This window comes from Myotis myotis, unplaced genomic scaffold (assembly GCF_014108235.1).
Source record: "Myotis myotis isolate mMyoMyo1 unplaced genomic scaffold, mMyoMyo1.p scaffold_m19_p_2, whole genome shotgun sequence".
Classification (NCBI taxonomy): Eukaryota; Metazoa; Chordata; class Mammalia; order Chiroptera; family Vespertilionidae; genus Myotis; species Myotis myotis.
This window is the reverse complement of record NW_023416324.1, coordinates 15,048,708-15,063,362: the sequence shown is the minus strand read 5'-3', so window position 1 is coordinate 15,063,362 and position 14,655 is coordinate 15,048,708. Positions and strand designations below refer to the sequence as shown.

The window sequence follows — 14,655 nt, the reverse complement described above, 5'->3', positions numbered from 1 at the left end:
CACACCCTGACAGACCTGGGAGGGCAGACTCTGGTGAGCATCTTCTGAGGCCATGGCTATGAGAAGTCAGGAACCTCTCTGCCCTCATATTTCCACTTCTTCATACCAAGAGTGCCACTGGTCCTCATTTCTGCTTACACCCCGCAGGCTGCCAGGGAGACGAGTGGCACCCACCATGCGACTGCGACGCCTGACCCCTGGCTACTTCCGGGTGCTACAGGTAAGTACCTCTAACTCATGGTTTCTGGAACCGACCCCTCCCTCCCCATATTGTGACTGGGTTGTGGGCCCCAACAGCCAGGGAATGTTGTCACGTTTCCTGCCGCCTGAGCAGCCAGGACCCAGATGGGCACTGAAGCGAGAGGAACTAGGGTGGACTCTTCCTGGGGCAGCAATGGCGGCCATCTCTCCTTCACCCAGCTGTGCCTCCTCAGCCCCTTCCCTTCCTAGAAGGCTCAACTGACCCTTCAGGTGGACCCTCTGTACATCCCCAGATGCAGGTAGCCGGGGAGCTGAAGGCAGAGCCCCGAAGTCCGCTGGCTGGGGTTGTGGCTACACTGCTGGCTGTCCTTGGACTGGGTGGCTCCTGCTATGCTGTCTGGAAGATGGTGGGACAACAGCCACCGCCCCATGACAAAGTGGGCAGCCTGTCGCCTGGGCCCCGGCAGTAGGCAACTCAGCAGGGACTGCAATCTTGGGGTCCCACTTCATTTCTGCCGTCGTTGGAAGCAGAGCCGTATAAACCTGATTCTACACGCCCCCCACCCCCCACACTCCCCCCACTGTACCTGGGCTCTGCCTGGTGGCTCCAGGCAAGGATGCAGGTTCCACAGCTGGACCAAGTAGGGAACAGACACCCTGACTCCGGCACACAAGAGTGGCAGAGAAATCCTTAAGGGCAGGAGTTCGGGGGAGGCCTGGAGGCTAGGGAGTCAGAAGCAGGCACTCTTTATCCAGTTCCTTTATTTGAGCGGAGGGCACCCAGAAGACGCCATCCACTTGCAAACTCAGGGCCAAAAAAGGATGGCCCAGTCTCTCCAGGCCTAGCCCTGCGTCACCGTCCATGGGCGGCGGCTCTGCCCCGCACCTGCAGGCCATGTCAGGTAGATGTGTCCATCTCAGGGACCTCAGTGGATACTTCGGTGGGCACTGCCAGCCGCTGGGGGGGCACATAGGAGCCCATACCCGCTGCCCTCTCGGCCTCTTCCTGAGTGTAGGGCTCCACGCTCAGCTGCTTTAGCCTGGGGGAGAGGAAAAAGGAGGTGGGAGCTGCCAGATGGGCGCCCTGTCAACCAGACACCCATCCTCGGCCCCCGCCTTACTCCTCCATACCTTTTCTTGTGGTCTTTGGATCGGAGGTGGGTCTTCAGGTTGGCGGAGTCGATGAAGTACCTCCTACAGGGGTGCGGGTAAAGGAGGGTGAGCAGGTACCGGATGTCTCTCGGGGACGTCTAACTCCCTGACCACCGCCCATTCACTTCGAGTCGGAAGGGACAGGAGGCCCGCAGACCCCGCGCGCCCGGGGGGGACCGGACCCCACAGCCCCGGCCCAGAGCACGGACCCTACTCCTCCCGAGGAGGCCCGCGGGACTTACGAGCAGGCCAGGCAGCGATGCAGGCCGCCCCCCGGCAGGTCCGGGTCTGGCTGGGCACCCGCGTCCGGCCGGGGCCGTGGGAGAACCTGGGGCCGCAGCTCGCGGTGGATCTCATCCAGGTCCGGCCGCCGCCGCTTCGCCTTCATCTGGCGGGCCAGGGAGTGCGCCCGGTGCGCGCCCGTCCGGCGGGAGCGACCCATGGCCGGCGGCAGCGGAGCCCGAGGCCGGCGCCGAGGAGGAAGCTCACGTGCGCGCGCGCTTCCGGACTCTAAATGACGTCACATGACGCCCGGGGCGGGCCGGCTCGGACGGACTGCCGCTGATGACGTCACTGGCGCGGACCGCTCCTTGAGCGACCCCAGGCGGCCAAGTGTGTCAGTGACGGAGCCCGGGGCAGAGGCCAAGGGAGTGTCCCAACCAGAGGGCGCAGGAGGCCTGGCGGGTGCCGCTGGAGAGGGGTGGGGTGGTGCATGCCCTTGGGGGGTTCCTGGGCGTCCCGCTGCCCTGCCTACCCCTCCTTGCACCACCTCTCAGCGCTATCCTCTGGCCCCGTCTCTCCTCCCTGGTTCCCACATCTTAGACTCCGCGGTGGAGGATGGGCATGTTTTGTTTTTGGTTTTTTAAAATATATTTTATTGATTTTTCACAGAGAGGAAAGGAGAGGGACAGAGAGTCAGAAATATCTATGAGAGAGAAACATCGATCAGCTGCCTCCTGCACCACTCCCCCCCCCCCCCCCCCATGTGCCCGCAACCAAGATACATTCCCTTGGCCGGAATCGAACCTGGGACCTTTCAGTCCGCAGGCCGAGGCTCTATCCACTGAGCCAAACCGGTTAGGGCGGATGGGCATGTTTTAAATATCTCCGGGAGGCACTGAAAAATATCTGTGATGTGAATAAATTGAATAAGTTTGGGATTCTGGTCCCCATAAGGCTTCCCGAGATACCTCCATTCCCTGACAAATCCTTGCCCCTCTCACTGCTCCTCAGTTACTGCCTCCGGTGTCCATTCCTTATCCACCCCCCACCCCCACCCCAGACAAATCCACATGGGAGACTGGAAGGGGGGTTCCTCCCCAGAGATCACAGTGCTCACGCAGTGTCAGACTTAAGAGCGATCAGCTCCTTCCACAAGAAGAGGTGCTCACAGGCGGGCCTCCCATCTCTGAGCCCTGGACTGCCCTGTGTGGGCTGGCAACAAAGGCAGAGAGAGATACAGCCTAGGTGTTGTGTGCTCAGAATAGGGAGAGGGCCGAGAAGCCTTTTCCCACTCACCTGGGCCTGATGCCTTCCAGGCCGACCAGAGGAGCTCAGCAATAATTCAGGGGCTCCAGCTCTTTGGAACCTGTTGCCAGGAAACAGGGAGACAGGCACGTGCATCCCTGGGGAGAGGAATCAGTTTCCAGCCCAGACAAAGCAGTGAAATGTAAGCCCAGGGCACTGACTGGGGGACTTGGGACCTTCCCACTCCAATTCACAGAGGCTAAGTGGGGACAGAGGGCAGGGCCCTGCTGAGGGCAGCAGTTATGGCTATAGTCACCGGGGCGCCAATGTGGGTCCGGGGGACAAGGACTTTGGAAATGGACTTTGTGAAAGGAAGAGGACTTTTCTGGAGCCATTCCAAGAGATCAAATTCAAGTACTCCTGGGAAGGAGGCCTCTGTGGGGAGAGATGTCGCTATTATTCTTGGCCAATGTGGGTCACGGCAAGGGGCCGAGGTGGCAGAAGCCCGCTCTGTCCCACCCCCACCCTAGACTCCTTTGGATCTGTTCACTTGCCGGGCACCGTGCCAGCTGGGGAAGCTGGTGCATCTTTAATGAAGTCACCAGATCCCTGGGACAGGCTCTCGGTCTCACCAAGTTCCTAAGCCAGACCCACTGGATGCCCTCTGAGCCACTGCCTCCTGTACCTGGGCACCAGGCCCGTTTCCCCTGCAGCTATGAGCCAGGCCTTCTGGAAAACCTACAAATCCAAAGTGCTACAGACCCTGAGTGGGGAACCTGAGGAGGATCTGGCAGAGGAGGTGAGTACCATCCATGTTTGCTGGGTGGGGCAGGGGCAGAGGGGAAGCAGGAGTGAAAGGTACAGAGAAGGGCAAGGGGCAGGCTAGAGAGAATGAGAGGGCGGGGTACATTTGTGCAGAAGTCATCAGCCCACTGAAGGATGACAATGGCATGGCACAGGGTCAGAAAGACAGGAGGTTCAAGAAGAAAAGACTTGGGGGACCTTGGGGGAGCGGTCACCATATCCATGGGTCTCCAGGATTGCCACAGGGAGAAGATCCTTCTAGGTCCAGTGTGCAGTGGCCACACAGGTACACTCAGCTTACTTACTACTGGGCAGAGCGGAACAGAAGTGGAGCCCCCTGGTACCGGAGGTAGGAACAGTGACACTTTTATTCTGAGGGTCACTGACAGCATCAGATCAGAGCCACACTTGGACCATGTTTATCCTGACGTTAAAAAAACAAACAAACTGAAAAGGCTCTGAAACAGTCTTACATCTAGCGGCTGTGATAAGTGGCAATTGCACAAATAGACATGGCAGGGCCAGGAACACGGTCTGTGGTATGTGTGTATGTGAATTAGTGAATGTCTAGACAGGGCTGGGCATGTGTGGAAGTATTTGTGGGTCAGTGTCAGGATTGGTGTCTGTGTGGTATCCCCAGGGAAGGTGTATGTGCAGGTGTGAACTAGGTATAGGTATTTTCAGATGTGTACATTTGGGCAGAAGTCTATGCCTGCCTAGCTCTGTGCAGGTTTGGCAGGTGTTCTGTTTGTGTGTGTTGTGTGTACATCTATATCTTGGTGTCTGGGGATGGGTGGAAAGGTATGTGTGCTGTGGGTGGGCCTCTGTGCAGCTGTCTGCAGTTATACAGGTGCACAAATGTGAATGGTATAACTGTGTATGTGCCCTTGTATAAGTGCCTCAAGTGCACATAGCCATGTAGAGGGGAAGAGCTATAGCCATGTGGAGGCATGCTCCTGCACAGGTGTGTCTACATCAGTGTGCATGCCCATGTCCACATGTTTTTTGGGTATATATGGACGTGTCTGTAGGTGGGCACATATGTGTTTGTGGAGGAATTTTTCTGTACAGGTAATGTATGTGACTGGTAGCTTTGTTTAGAGCAGTGGCCTGCAAACTGCGGCTCGCAAGCCACATGCGGCTCTTGGGCCCCTTGAGTGTGGCTCTTCCACAAAATACCGACTTCTGTGCATGGGCCACGAAGTTTCAATCGCACTGTACATGCGCGCCCGCACGTGGTATTTTGTGGAAGAGCCACACTCAAGGAGCCAAAGAGCCGCAAGTGGCTCGTGAGCCATAGTTTGCCGACCACTGGTTTAGAGGAATACGTTTATGCATCTGGGAAGGGTGTGAGAAGACTAGGTGTATGTTTAGTTCTGTGGAATTTGGGGTGCCTGGTCTGTGTGTACCAGGCTAGCAGTGGGGGAGGGAGTTCCTATGCCTTTGGGGCCTCTCTCATGCTGGGTGGGGGGTCTTGTGTCTCAGAGGGAGAACCCAGCTTTAGTGGAGTCTGAGACAGCAGAACCGACCTCAGAGGCCTTCAACCCCATGTCACAGCTGGTCCGCCAGGTGAGTTCTCCCTCCTTCCAACCCGGCCCTGGGGAGCCTGCAAGAGGCTGCTGTGGAGTCCTGGGAGGTGGTGCTGTGGCCCCTCAATGACTCCCAGGCCCTTCCTCCCAGGTTCAGGGAGTCGGAGTGAAAGGTTGGCTGACAATGTCATCTCTGTTTAACAAAGAAGATGAAGATAAGCTGCTGCCACCAGAGTCCTGTGCTGACCAGTATGTGTGTGTGTGTGAGGGGGAGGGGGAGGCTCAGGGATGGGCCTGGGGTCGCCTTGTCCACGGCCTTTCCATATGGTCAGTTTGTCTTTCTGGCCACGGAGGGTTGGGATGGGCCAGCCTCTGCTCTTTCTGTTTCTCTTAGCAGGAAAGAGGCCAAATCAGCATATCTGGGAGATTAGGGTAGATTACAGGAGGAATTTACCAAATGTTGGGATTGAGGTGCTAGAAGGTATTATGGGTGCTCTCTCTCCATCCACGTGGGAGGGGTCCTCTCCCTAGAATCAGGGAGCTGAGCAGAGAACCTTTGGATGTTTGGAACAGAGGGTGATCCAGACCAGTGATTCCCAAATACGGGTCTAAACTCATCCTCCCAGGGTACTTATGACAAACACCATTTCCCAGACTCTTCAAAGATTCTGCTTCAATAGGTGTGGGCTGAGGCCTGGGATCTAGATTTCAGCAAGTGGAAAGGATCTGGGGCACACTAGTTTAGCAGCCAGCCTTGTAGATCTAGGATGCCGGCGGGTTAGGGGGCAGGACCCAGGGCCTCAGTCTTCCTCCTAGCTCTATCTCGGGCACACCCTCCATCTCTGCCCCTTCCTCCAGCCCAGTCCCATTCCCCCCCTCTCTTTGACACTCCCATATTCCTTTCTCCGCTAGGGCCCCTGGCCCACCCCTCTCTTGTCCCCACACTTACCTCCTCTGCTTCCCAGCTCTGGTAGGGGCTCCCCTCAGACCTGAGATCCCACCTCAAGCCGCACCACCGCTCCTCGATTGCTCTTCCCCCACATTTCCCGGCTACCTCCAAAGTCCCCCCTCCCCTGAGCCTCTGATTTAGACCTTTCTCCTTCCCTAGGGGCCTCTCCACCCGTCCTTCTCCCGTGTCCCCTCATTTTTCTGGTCGCCCTTGACTCCCATCCCAGAACCGGACCCCAGTCCCCACCCCGCTTCTTTCCCAGGACCCCCCCCCCCCCCCCCGGCTTTCCTGACCACCGCCTCCTGAACCCGTTCCTTTCCCGGGATCTCGCCCTTCCCGGTCCCGAGCCACTCGCTGGAATCCTTGGTCCTGCCCTTTCGCAGGGCACCGTCCCCATCCTCCCGGACCTGGCGCCTCTCTCCGGCTTTCCTACGCTGGCCTCGCCCCAAGTCACTTTCCTAATCCCTACACCCTGTCCCACCCAGCCCCGCTCCCCCGCACGTCTGAGCCCTCCCCCTGCCTCCACATCCTGACCTGCCCCGTGTCTTCCGCCCCTCCGCCCCCCAAGTCCGCAGAAATCCCCGGGCTCCCCTGGCTCCGTCGGCGGTGCCTGACCCGCCTCCTCTTCTTCGCCCCCCGCCGGGCCTCCAGCCCCGCCTCTGACCCTCTGATCCGTCGCTCTCTCGCAGCCCGCTGGCGGCGCAGGCCTCCGCGCGGGCGGCGGCGGCGGCGGCGGAGGCGGCGGCGGAGCCCCAGCCCCGGGGGCTCGGGTTCTGGGACGCGTTCGCCAGCAGGTGGCAGCAGCAGCAGGCGGCGGCGGCGTCCATGCTGCGCGGCGCCGAGCCCGCCCCGGAGCGGGACCCCGAAGCCGGGGAGGAGGCCACGGAGGAGGCCGCGGAGCAACCCGAACCGCGGGGGACCGACGCGGCGGCCGACTTCAAGTGGGGCTTCCTGACCCACAAACTGGCCGAGATGAGGGCGAAGGCTGCGCCCAAAGGTGACTAGCCGGACGGCCGAACTGGGCGCCCACGCCTCCTTTCCAACATAAAAACCCTGGTCCCACAGCCCGTTTCACCGCGTGTTTTTTTGTCTGGACAGTCGGGAAGGCTGCTTTTTGGTGGGCAGCCTCAGGGTGGGGGTCCGGCTGGAGGAATTCTTCCTTATCCCACAAACATACTGGGAGAAAATGACCAGGGACAGCCAGGGTATCAGGATAGATTGTGTTAGAGTTAGGGTACAACTTTCCAAGAAGCTGGGGAACCCCTGAGGACAGGCTCCATCGCTCTGCCCAGCCTCCTCTAATTTGGCAAACGTTGTCTGTGGTCCTACTATGTGCTTTGTCCTTGTACTAGGAGGCCACAGACTAACAAGAGAAGTCAGACTATCAGCGGGTCCCACACAAGGTGACAAATCGAGGCTCAAAATACAAGGCTGTACTTGGGAGCTCAGAGGTGAGGCCGACTGGAGAGCTCAGGAATTCCTGAGGGAGAATGAACATATCCAATCTTAGAAGGATGAGTGGAGAGAAAGGGAAGGGTAACCCAGGCAAAGGGCGGACCGTGAACCAAGACTTAAAGATGCAAACGTGTGAGGAAGACAGGTGACCTGGTGGTCTTTGAGGGAAAGGGCAGGATGTGAGGCTGCAGGTTGGCAAAATCCTTGTTTGGAGGGTCCTTGCCTTTATTATCCTCAATTCGGCTCCAGCCCTTCATACCTTGCAACCAAAAGCAGGCAGTAAAACTCCAGGAATGGGGACCTTTCAGGCACGGGTGGCCCCCAGATTTCTAAAGCAGGCCCTCCCCAGAAACCCCCTAAACTCTCTATTCTTTCTCCCCCGCAGTAGTGTGGACCGACCTGGGGGTCGTGGAGGAAATGAGTAGTGTGAGTAGGTACTAATTCGGTAGTGGTTATAGCAGCTTGCCTTCATTGAGCGCTTCTATGTGCGGGGAACATTGCCATGAGCTTTACAACTACTTCAAAAATATTATGATCACCGAGGGGTGCACCTGCAGTCCAGAGAGGGAAAGTGCTCGCCCAGGGAGAGTCACACAGTCAGCCTTGCACCCATACTCCAAAACCCTCGCAAAACACACCCGCAAACCCGCGCCGCCCCCTTCCTGAACATCGATCTCACGACTCGCTTAACGTTTTGCCTTTATTCAGCAGGTTCCCTGAATTCTCAGCCCAATCTCATTCCCCAGACCCGGCCTCCACCGGGGCCACGCGGAGGCCTCCTCCGCCTCCGCCGTCCGCACTGGGAAGGGCCTTAGGAATCATCTCGTCCCACGCCCCCCACGGTTCCTTGGGGAAGCCAAGATCCAGAGCGGGGAGGAGGGGCTCGCCAAAAGGCCACCTGCGCGCCAGAGGCAGGGCGTCCCTGCCCGCGCCCGGGTCCAGCCCAGCGCTCACCCCCTGCCCTTCCCCAGATACCAGACTCCTCGGGAGCCCGCTCCCGAGCGGCCGCGGTCACACTGCAGACTCGCGCGGCGGGCTGCGGGCGCGCTGGCAGCCGTACAACCACTGGATGACGCGCGCGTTGCGCTCCACCACCGACACCGGGGGGCGCCCGTCCCGCGCCGATCCCGCTGCCTCCGAGTCGCCGCCGCCGCCGCCGCCTGCGTGATCTGAGCGATCCGCGCCACCATCGCTGGATGTCCAGTCGCTGGTGTCCCCGGAGCCAGGCGGCGGCGACGTTCCGGGCTGGGGGCTGGCGTCCGCGCCCCAGCTCTGCGGAGAGAAGCGCTCGGCACCCAGCACCTCCACCAGCGCGCGTTCCAGGCCGCAGTAGTTGAAGAAGCGCTCCTTTTCCGACAGGGGCAGCGAGCACGTGGGGCACAGCGCCCGCTTGCCCGCCGCTTCCGGGGCCTCTTGGGGTGCGGTCCAACCTCCTGTAGCCGCAGGTCGCTCCGTTGGGCCCGGGCTGCTCGAGGAGGCGTCTCGGGGGGTGCCCAGGAAGAGGCGTCGCACCAGCCCCTGGCCCTTGGCGTTCTCTTTGTTCACCAAAGCCTTGCAGTCCCGCTTCTGGCGGTAGAAGATGAGGGAGTCCGGCCTTGGCAGCCGCCTGCCGCTACCCCGGCGGGCCGGCCTGGGCGTCCTGGGAGATGCAGGGGCCCCCAGCTCATTGCAGGGGTGCGGCATGAGCGGCCCCGGACCCCCGCGCAGGGCGGGCTCCTGGCGTCGCGCTATCACCTGGTGCGTCTTGACATACTTAGCTTTGTCGGCCTCCAGCCTCTCCACCGCGCTGGGGGTCCGTGCCCTGGATGGGGTGGAGGGAGAGGCTAGGAGCATCTTAGCAGAGCTGGGCGGGACAGTGCCCCATAAGCCACCGCAGTTAGGCAGCTAGTGAGTTGCTGAGAGCAGCTGGCTGGGGCTTCCTGGGACCTGCAGGGAAAGAGGAATGGTCAGGGGGAGAGTAGATATTCCTGCAGGCATTCCTGGGAATAGGATCAGCCAGTCACTCCTCCCCCATCCAAGGCCCCGGTGCCCTGTCTAGGGGGCAGAGGCTCTGGCTGTCCCTTACCTCCATTCCTCAAAGACATGGGGCAGGGGCTCCCTATGCCACATGGAGGTTGCCCCGATCTGGGCACAGGACCATGCCAAGCAGGCATCAGCAAGCAGGACACTTGGGAAAGGAAATGGGGCCGGTCCCGGCCCAATTCCCGAAAGTGGCCTCGACCGGAAAAAATACCTCTTCCCAAACCAGCAACTTGGAGTCCAAGACAAGGACGCTTCGCAGCCATAGGCTGGCTCCAGGGGGGCCCACCCTTCCCACCCCCAAGCACAGAGGTCAGGGATATAACCACAGTGTAGGAGTCTCCCGTAATTGCGGCCAACTGCCCTGCCCAGGCCCAGGAGGGCCATTGAGAAGGAGAGGGCGGTGGTCACCAGGTCATGTCAGCTGGCTGCCTGCTACCCACCCACTCTGTGCTCCTGCCAAGGGAATCCCAGCATGCCCAACAGTAAATATCACCTTACCTACCTCTGCATTTCCATTCTGTAGAATGTGACCCTGGCCCAGGGAGGAGGGGGCTTGCTCAGGGCTTACTGAGAACGAGGGCCTCGGACTGGAACTAGGTCTCTTGCCTTGCATTCCAGAACTGGTTCAGATTGGATCTCTCACTTGCCTGTCAGAACATCCCTTTTTTTCTTTCTTGTATTCCCGCTGATATACAACCAAGCAATTTCCCTTAGAGATGGGCCCCTTGCCTCATTTAAAATGTTCCTGCCATTGATTCTTCCCCAAACCTGCACTCCTAGAAACCTGCCCTCAGGGTCCCTGCCTCCTCCTCATCCTGAGACCCCATGACCCTTCTCCTCCACCTCCCTCTGCAGGGAAAGGGGCCGGAGGGGCTGTAAATCAAAGGTTGACAGTTTCCTTGGCAGCCACAGAATGGGCCACCCACACAGCTCAGCACACCCCACCCCATCCCTGCCCCCTTATGCCCTCCATCCTCCATTCAGCTGAGAGGGACACATCAGTTCTGGGGGCTTAGAGGACCTCAAGTCTGGAGGCAGCAAAGCAATAGAACTTGTCAGGGATGGGGGGAGGGGAGCCCTGGTGATGAGCCATGAGGCAGAGACCCTGCCAACCCCACTCACCCCAGTGCAACTTGTTCAGCTTTACACACACACACACATACTCATACACACACACACACACACACACACACACACACACACACACACACACACACTCATACACACACACACACACACACACTCATACACACTGCCAGTGTCTAGTAAATCAGTCCGTAGGTGACTGGGATCCCAGGAAGCAGGAGAGGCTGACAGTGCCTCTCTTCCTGGCTCCGAAGGACTATCCCAGACAATGGGTCAGATTCCAAGGTCTCAGGAGGGCATTGCACTTATCTGACCTCATGGATACCCTCACATCCCCTCAGCCCCTCCGCCTCTTCCCAGCCCCAAGTGCAGAGGCTATAAAAAGTCCCTAAACACAGGGACCAAAATAGGCTGCCGTCCACTGCCTCTTCCCTGCCTGCGGGGCTGGCCTTGCCCAACCGCAGACGTCCCTCCCTAGATGCCTGGCAGACATCCCTTCGCCCACTTTCTCCCAGTCCTGGGGTTAGTGGTCCGAACTTTGTCCAGGGCTTCTGCTCCCAATGAGGGCTGGGGAACTGTGCTCATTTGCTTGGAGCCAGGCTGCCCGCCTTTGGGTCCCTGGGTGCCCCCCCCCCCCCATCTGAGCACTGGGCTCGGGATGCACTCACCTCTGTGTGGGGAGGCTGAATGCAGGGGTCCGAAGGCAGGTCCAGACTGAGGGCAGGAGGGACAGCAGGGACTAGAAGTAACTTTGGTGGCAGCCAAACCTCACTCTCCACAGGAAAAGCTGAGAGAGCCTCCACCCTCGCCACCCCCCCCCCCCCCAGATTAACCCTCGCCTTCCTGACCCAGCGCCTGGCCTCCATTAACTCCTTCCTGGTCACAGTCTGTGTTGGTGAGGCCTATGGAGCGGGCCCAGCTCCTTTATTTTATAGGTGGTCACACTGGCCCTGATAGGTTAAGCGATTTGGCTGGAGGCACAGTGAGCTTGGGGTACAGCCAGGACCCCAAGCAAGCTCTCCTGATTCCCAGGCTTCCTTCAGAGGCTTGGGGTGGGGACATGCTGTTCACGTGGGGTCAGCCTGCTCTGGGCCTTGGCAAATCCTTTGGTTGGAATAGGAAGGCAGAGCAGCGTTCTGGTAACTGTGCCTTCCCGCTCAGTAGCAGGCTGAGACCTGTCCTGGCCCAGGTGTGGGCATCAAGCTGCTCTCCATGGGTGAGGCCAGCAATCTGCAGCCCGAGGGTGGGGCAGTGGTGCTTCGGACGTTCAGGGTGAGCCTGTCCCAGCAAGTCTTGGCGTGAAGGTCACCTGGGAGCCCATTGGAGGTGCCTGTGCCCAAAGTCCTCCGATGGCAACGGGGATTGACTGGGAAGAGGAAGATGAAGGGATGGTTTGAGGTCAAGTCTAGGTCCTTTGGCCTCCTTTCTCCTCTGCCCCAACTTGGGAACTTCTAGAGCTGGCACGGTTTCTTGTGAAGAGGAGCCCAGTCCCCACAGTGCTGGTGCCAGGAGGGCTCCGTCCCACTCCCCCGCAGGTAAACTCTATAGTGCCCAGAGTTCAAAGACAATTTCCCTGCCAAGGGGCTTGCCCTCCTCTACCTGGCCCCTGCAAAGCACATTCACCCCTGTGCTCTCCAATCTCCTTTGTCCCTCCCAAGGACCCTAGACAGCGTGACCAGCAGGGTAAGGAAACTGGATCGGAGAGGGGAGAGGCTTGCCCAAGCCCAACCCCAAATCCACTCCTGCCACTGCACCCTCTGCCTGTCAAGTAAGATAATGGGTCTGAAAACCAGAAGGCCCACCTCCTGGTAAGAGATTTTTATTACCTAGTTAGGATTATTATTATTTTGTCCATGATAGTTTCATATGGTGTTGTTACTGTACAAAATGCTTCCATGTACTTTATCACAGTCCATCCCCAGGACAATGTTAGGCGGGTAGGTTTTATTATTCTTCCCATTTGACAGCGGAAGAGACTGCCTCTCAGAGAGGGGAAATGACTGATCCAAGCTCACACAATTAGGAATAATAGTTGACTTTTATTGAGAGATCAGTAAATACTAGGCACTATTCTGTGTATTTCAAACAAATGATTAGCACATTTAATCCTCAGAACAACCAAATGAAATGGGTACTTTCATCTCCTAATTTTATAGATGAAGTAGTCCTGAGATCTGGTCACGAAGGGGTTAAGCTTGGAGGCTGGGCAGGGCCCAGCTGGGATGCTGTCAATGGCAGGAAACCTGGCCTGTGAGGGAGGGGGAGGATGGGGCTGTGTGTCTGACTCCTGATACCACCCCCATCCCTTTGGTCTTAAAGGAGCATCCGGGTTGGGGAGAAGGGCAGGAGGCCCCTTTCTCTTCTCTTTTCCAGGGACCAAAGGCAGATGCTGGACGACAGAATGGGGGACGCAGGTGCTGCCCTGGGGCAGCCCCGAGTCTGATGAGGTGACTAGAAGTGACCCGTCTCCCATCTCCCAGCCTGAGTGTTCTGTCAGGGGTCGGGGGAGGCACCCACTCAACCCTGAGGGTCTCCAGGCCGAGGGGGGAGAGCCGCTCTGCCCTCAGGAGCCCCAGGGGGAGGGTGGTCAAGGAGTCTTTCAGGAGTTCTCTGAGGGGCCACAGCACTCTGTCCGGGATGCCAGGGCGCACTGACCCTCTATCATGGGTCCTGGTGGAAAGGTCAAATTGGTTGGCTTCCTGGTGAGACAGGCTTGAAAGAGTGAGCCGGAGATGGGGGGTAAGGAGGTGGAGCTGCAGCGGCCTGCTGGCCTGTCTTGGCCACACTGGCTGTGACCGGATCATCTGTCTTTCTGGTCATGGTTCCCCAGGGAGATCCTTAAAGTGGCTCCTTCCGGCCCTAGAGCCAGGGCCTGGGGCGGAGGGGGATGGGAAGGGGGGGGGGCAAATCTGAGAGATGTTTCCTTCCTGTTTTGGAGCTCATTCCCGAATCACTCTGAGGATCCATGGGAAGAGGCCTGAGTCAGAACTGGCTCCTTCTAGGAGAGGTTGGTGGGTCAGGGAGGCCCTTCAGATCCAGCTCAGACCCCAGACCCACATTGTCACAGAGGAGAAACGTGTCAACCCGCTCACCAGTCAGCCACCCTTGCCATTGCCATCCACACCTCTGCCCACCTTTGGTTCTAATCCTGTGTGGCCTTGAGCAAGAACTGAACCGCTCTGAATTTCCTTCCGTGCAGAATGGCAGAGAAGGGAAAGCACCTGGCGCTTCAGGGGCTCAAAACGTTCGATGAGCCGGGCCAGCGTGGCTCAGAGGTTAATGTCAACCTATGAACTAGGAGGTCATGGTTCGATTCCCGGCCGGGGCACATGCCCAGCTTGCGGGCTCAATCCCCAGTCTGGGGCGTGCAGGAGGCAGCTGATCAATGAATCTCTCTCATCATTGATGTTTCTGTCTCTCTCTCCCTCTCTCTTCCTCTCTGAAATCAATAAAAAAAATTTTTAAATAAAGAAAAAATGCTAAAAACAATGTTAGATGTATCTGACTCTTAGCTCTTGCCCTCCACCAACACCTTCTGGACAATTCTGGCCTAAATCTTTTTAAACTTTTTTTTCTATTCCCACAGTCTCACTCTCAGCTGCTGTCAACAAATCATTTTGTTTTTGTTTTTTTTAAAATATATTTTATTGATTTTTTACAGAGAGGAAGGGAGAGAGATAGAGAGTTAGAAACATCGATCAGCTGCCTCCTGCACACCTCCTACTGGGGATATGCCCACAACCCAGGTACATGCCCTTGACCGGAATCGAACCTGGGACCTTTCAGTCTGCAGGCCGACGCTCTATCCACTGAGCCAAACCGGTTTCGGCAACAAATCATTTTGAATACAGCTCTGTGGCCTGGGGTCAGCAGATGGGTTTTGTTCCCAGGGAGCTCAGCCAGCTTGGGGGTGGAGGTGGGGCGGGCAGAGGTGTGAAGGACTGATCACAACTCAAGTGAGAGCAGTGCTGCGGTGACATGGGGCGCGGG

At 58.3% G+C, this 14,655-nt stretch overlaps 3 protein-coding genes across 4 annotated transcripts; 1 reads left to right on the top strand and 2 right to left on the bottom strand.

Moving 5' to 3' along the window:
- Positions 1–945: 945 nt before the first annotated feature.
- ZNF593 (zinc finger protein 593) lies at positions 946–1,872 on the bottom strand. Its single transcript, XM_036349658.1, has 3 exons — positions 1,596–1,872; positions 1,333–1,395; positions 946–1,241 (listed from the first exon to the last, which is right to left on the bottom strand). Exons 1-3 carry the CDS (start codon positions 1,793–1,795, stop codon positions 1,100–1,102), a joined length of 405 nt encoding a protein of 134 aa, XP_036205551.1. The 5' UTR covers positions 1,796–1,872; the 3' UTR covers positions 946–1,099.
- Positions 1,873–3,150: 1,278 nt separating this feature from the next.
- CUNH1orf232 (chromosome unknown C1orf232 homolog) lies at positions 3,151–7,155 on the top strand. The gene is made up of 4 exons (XM_036351274.1): positions 3,151–3,619; positions 5,110–5,193; positions 5,305–5,402; positions 6,792–7,155. Exons 1-4 carry the CDS (start codon positions 3,536–3,538, stop codon positions 7,105–7,107), a joined length of 582 nt encoding a protein of 193 aa, XP_036207167.1. The 5' UTR covers positions 3,151–3,535; the 3' UTR covers positions 7,108–7,155.
- A 1,084-nt stretch (positions 7,156–8,239) lies between these two features.
- On the bottom strand, positions 8,240–11,469 carry FAM110D (family with sequence similarity 110 member D). 2 transcript variants are annotated; one of them, XM_036352678.1, is made up of 2 exons: positions 11,334–11,469; positions 8,240–9,483 (listed from the first exon to the last, which is right to left on the bottom strand). In XM_036352678.1, the coding sequence occupies exon 2, from the start codon at positions 9,388–9,390 to the stop codon at positions 8,569–8,571; it is 822 nt and encodes a 273-aa protein (XP_036208571.1). In that variant the 5' UTR covers positions 9,391–9,483; positions 11,334–11,469; the 3' UTR covers positions 8,240–8,568. The 2 variants fall into 2 exon arrangements, with proteins under 2 accessions (XP_036208571.1, XP_036208572.1); XM_036352679.1 differs by lacking the exon at positions 11,334–11,469 and adding an exon at positions 9,623–9,839.
- Between the last annotated feature and the right edge of the window lie 3,186 nt (positions 11,470–14,655).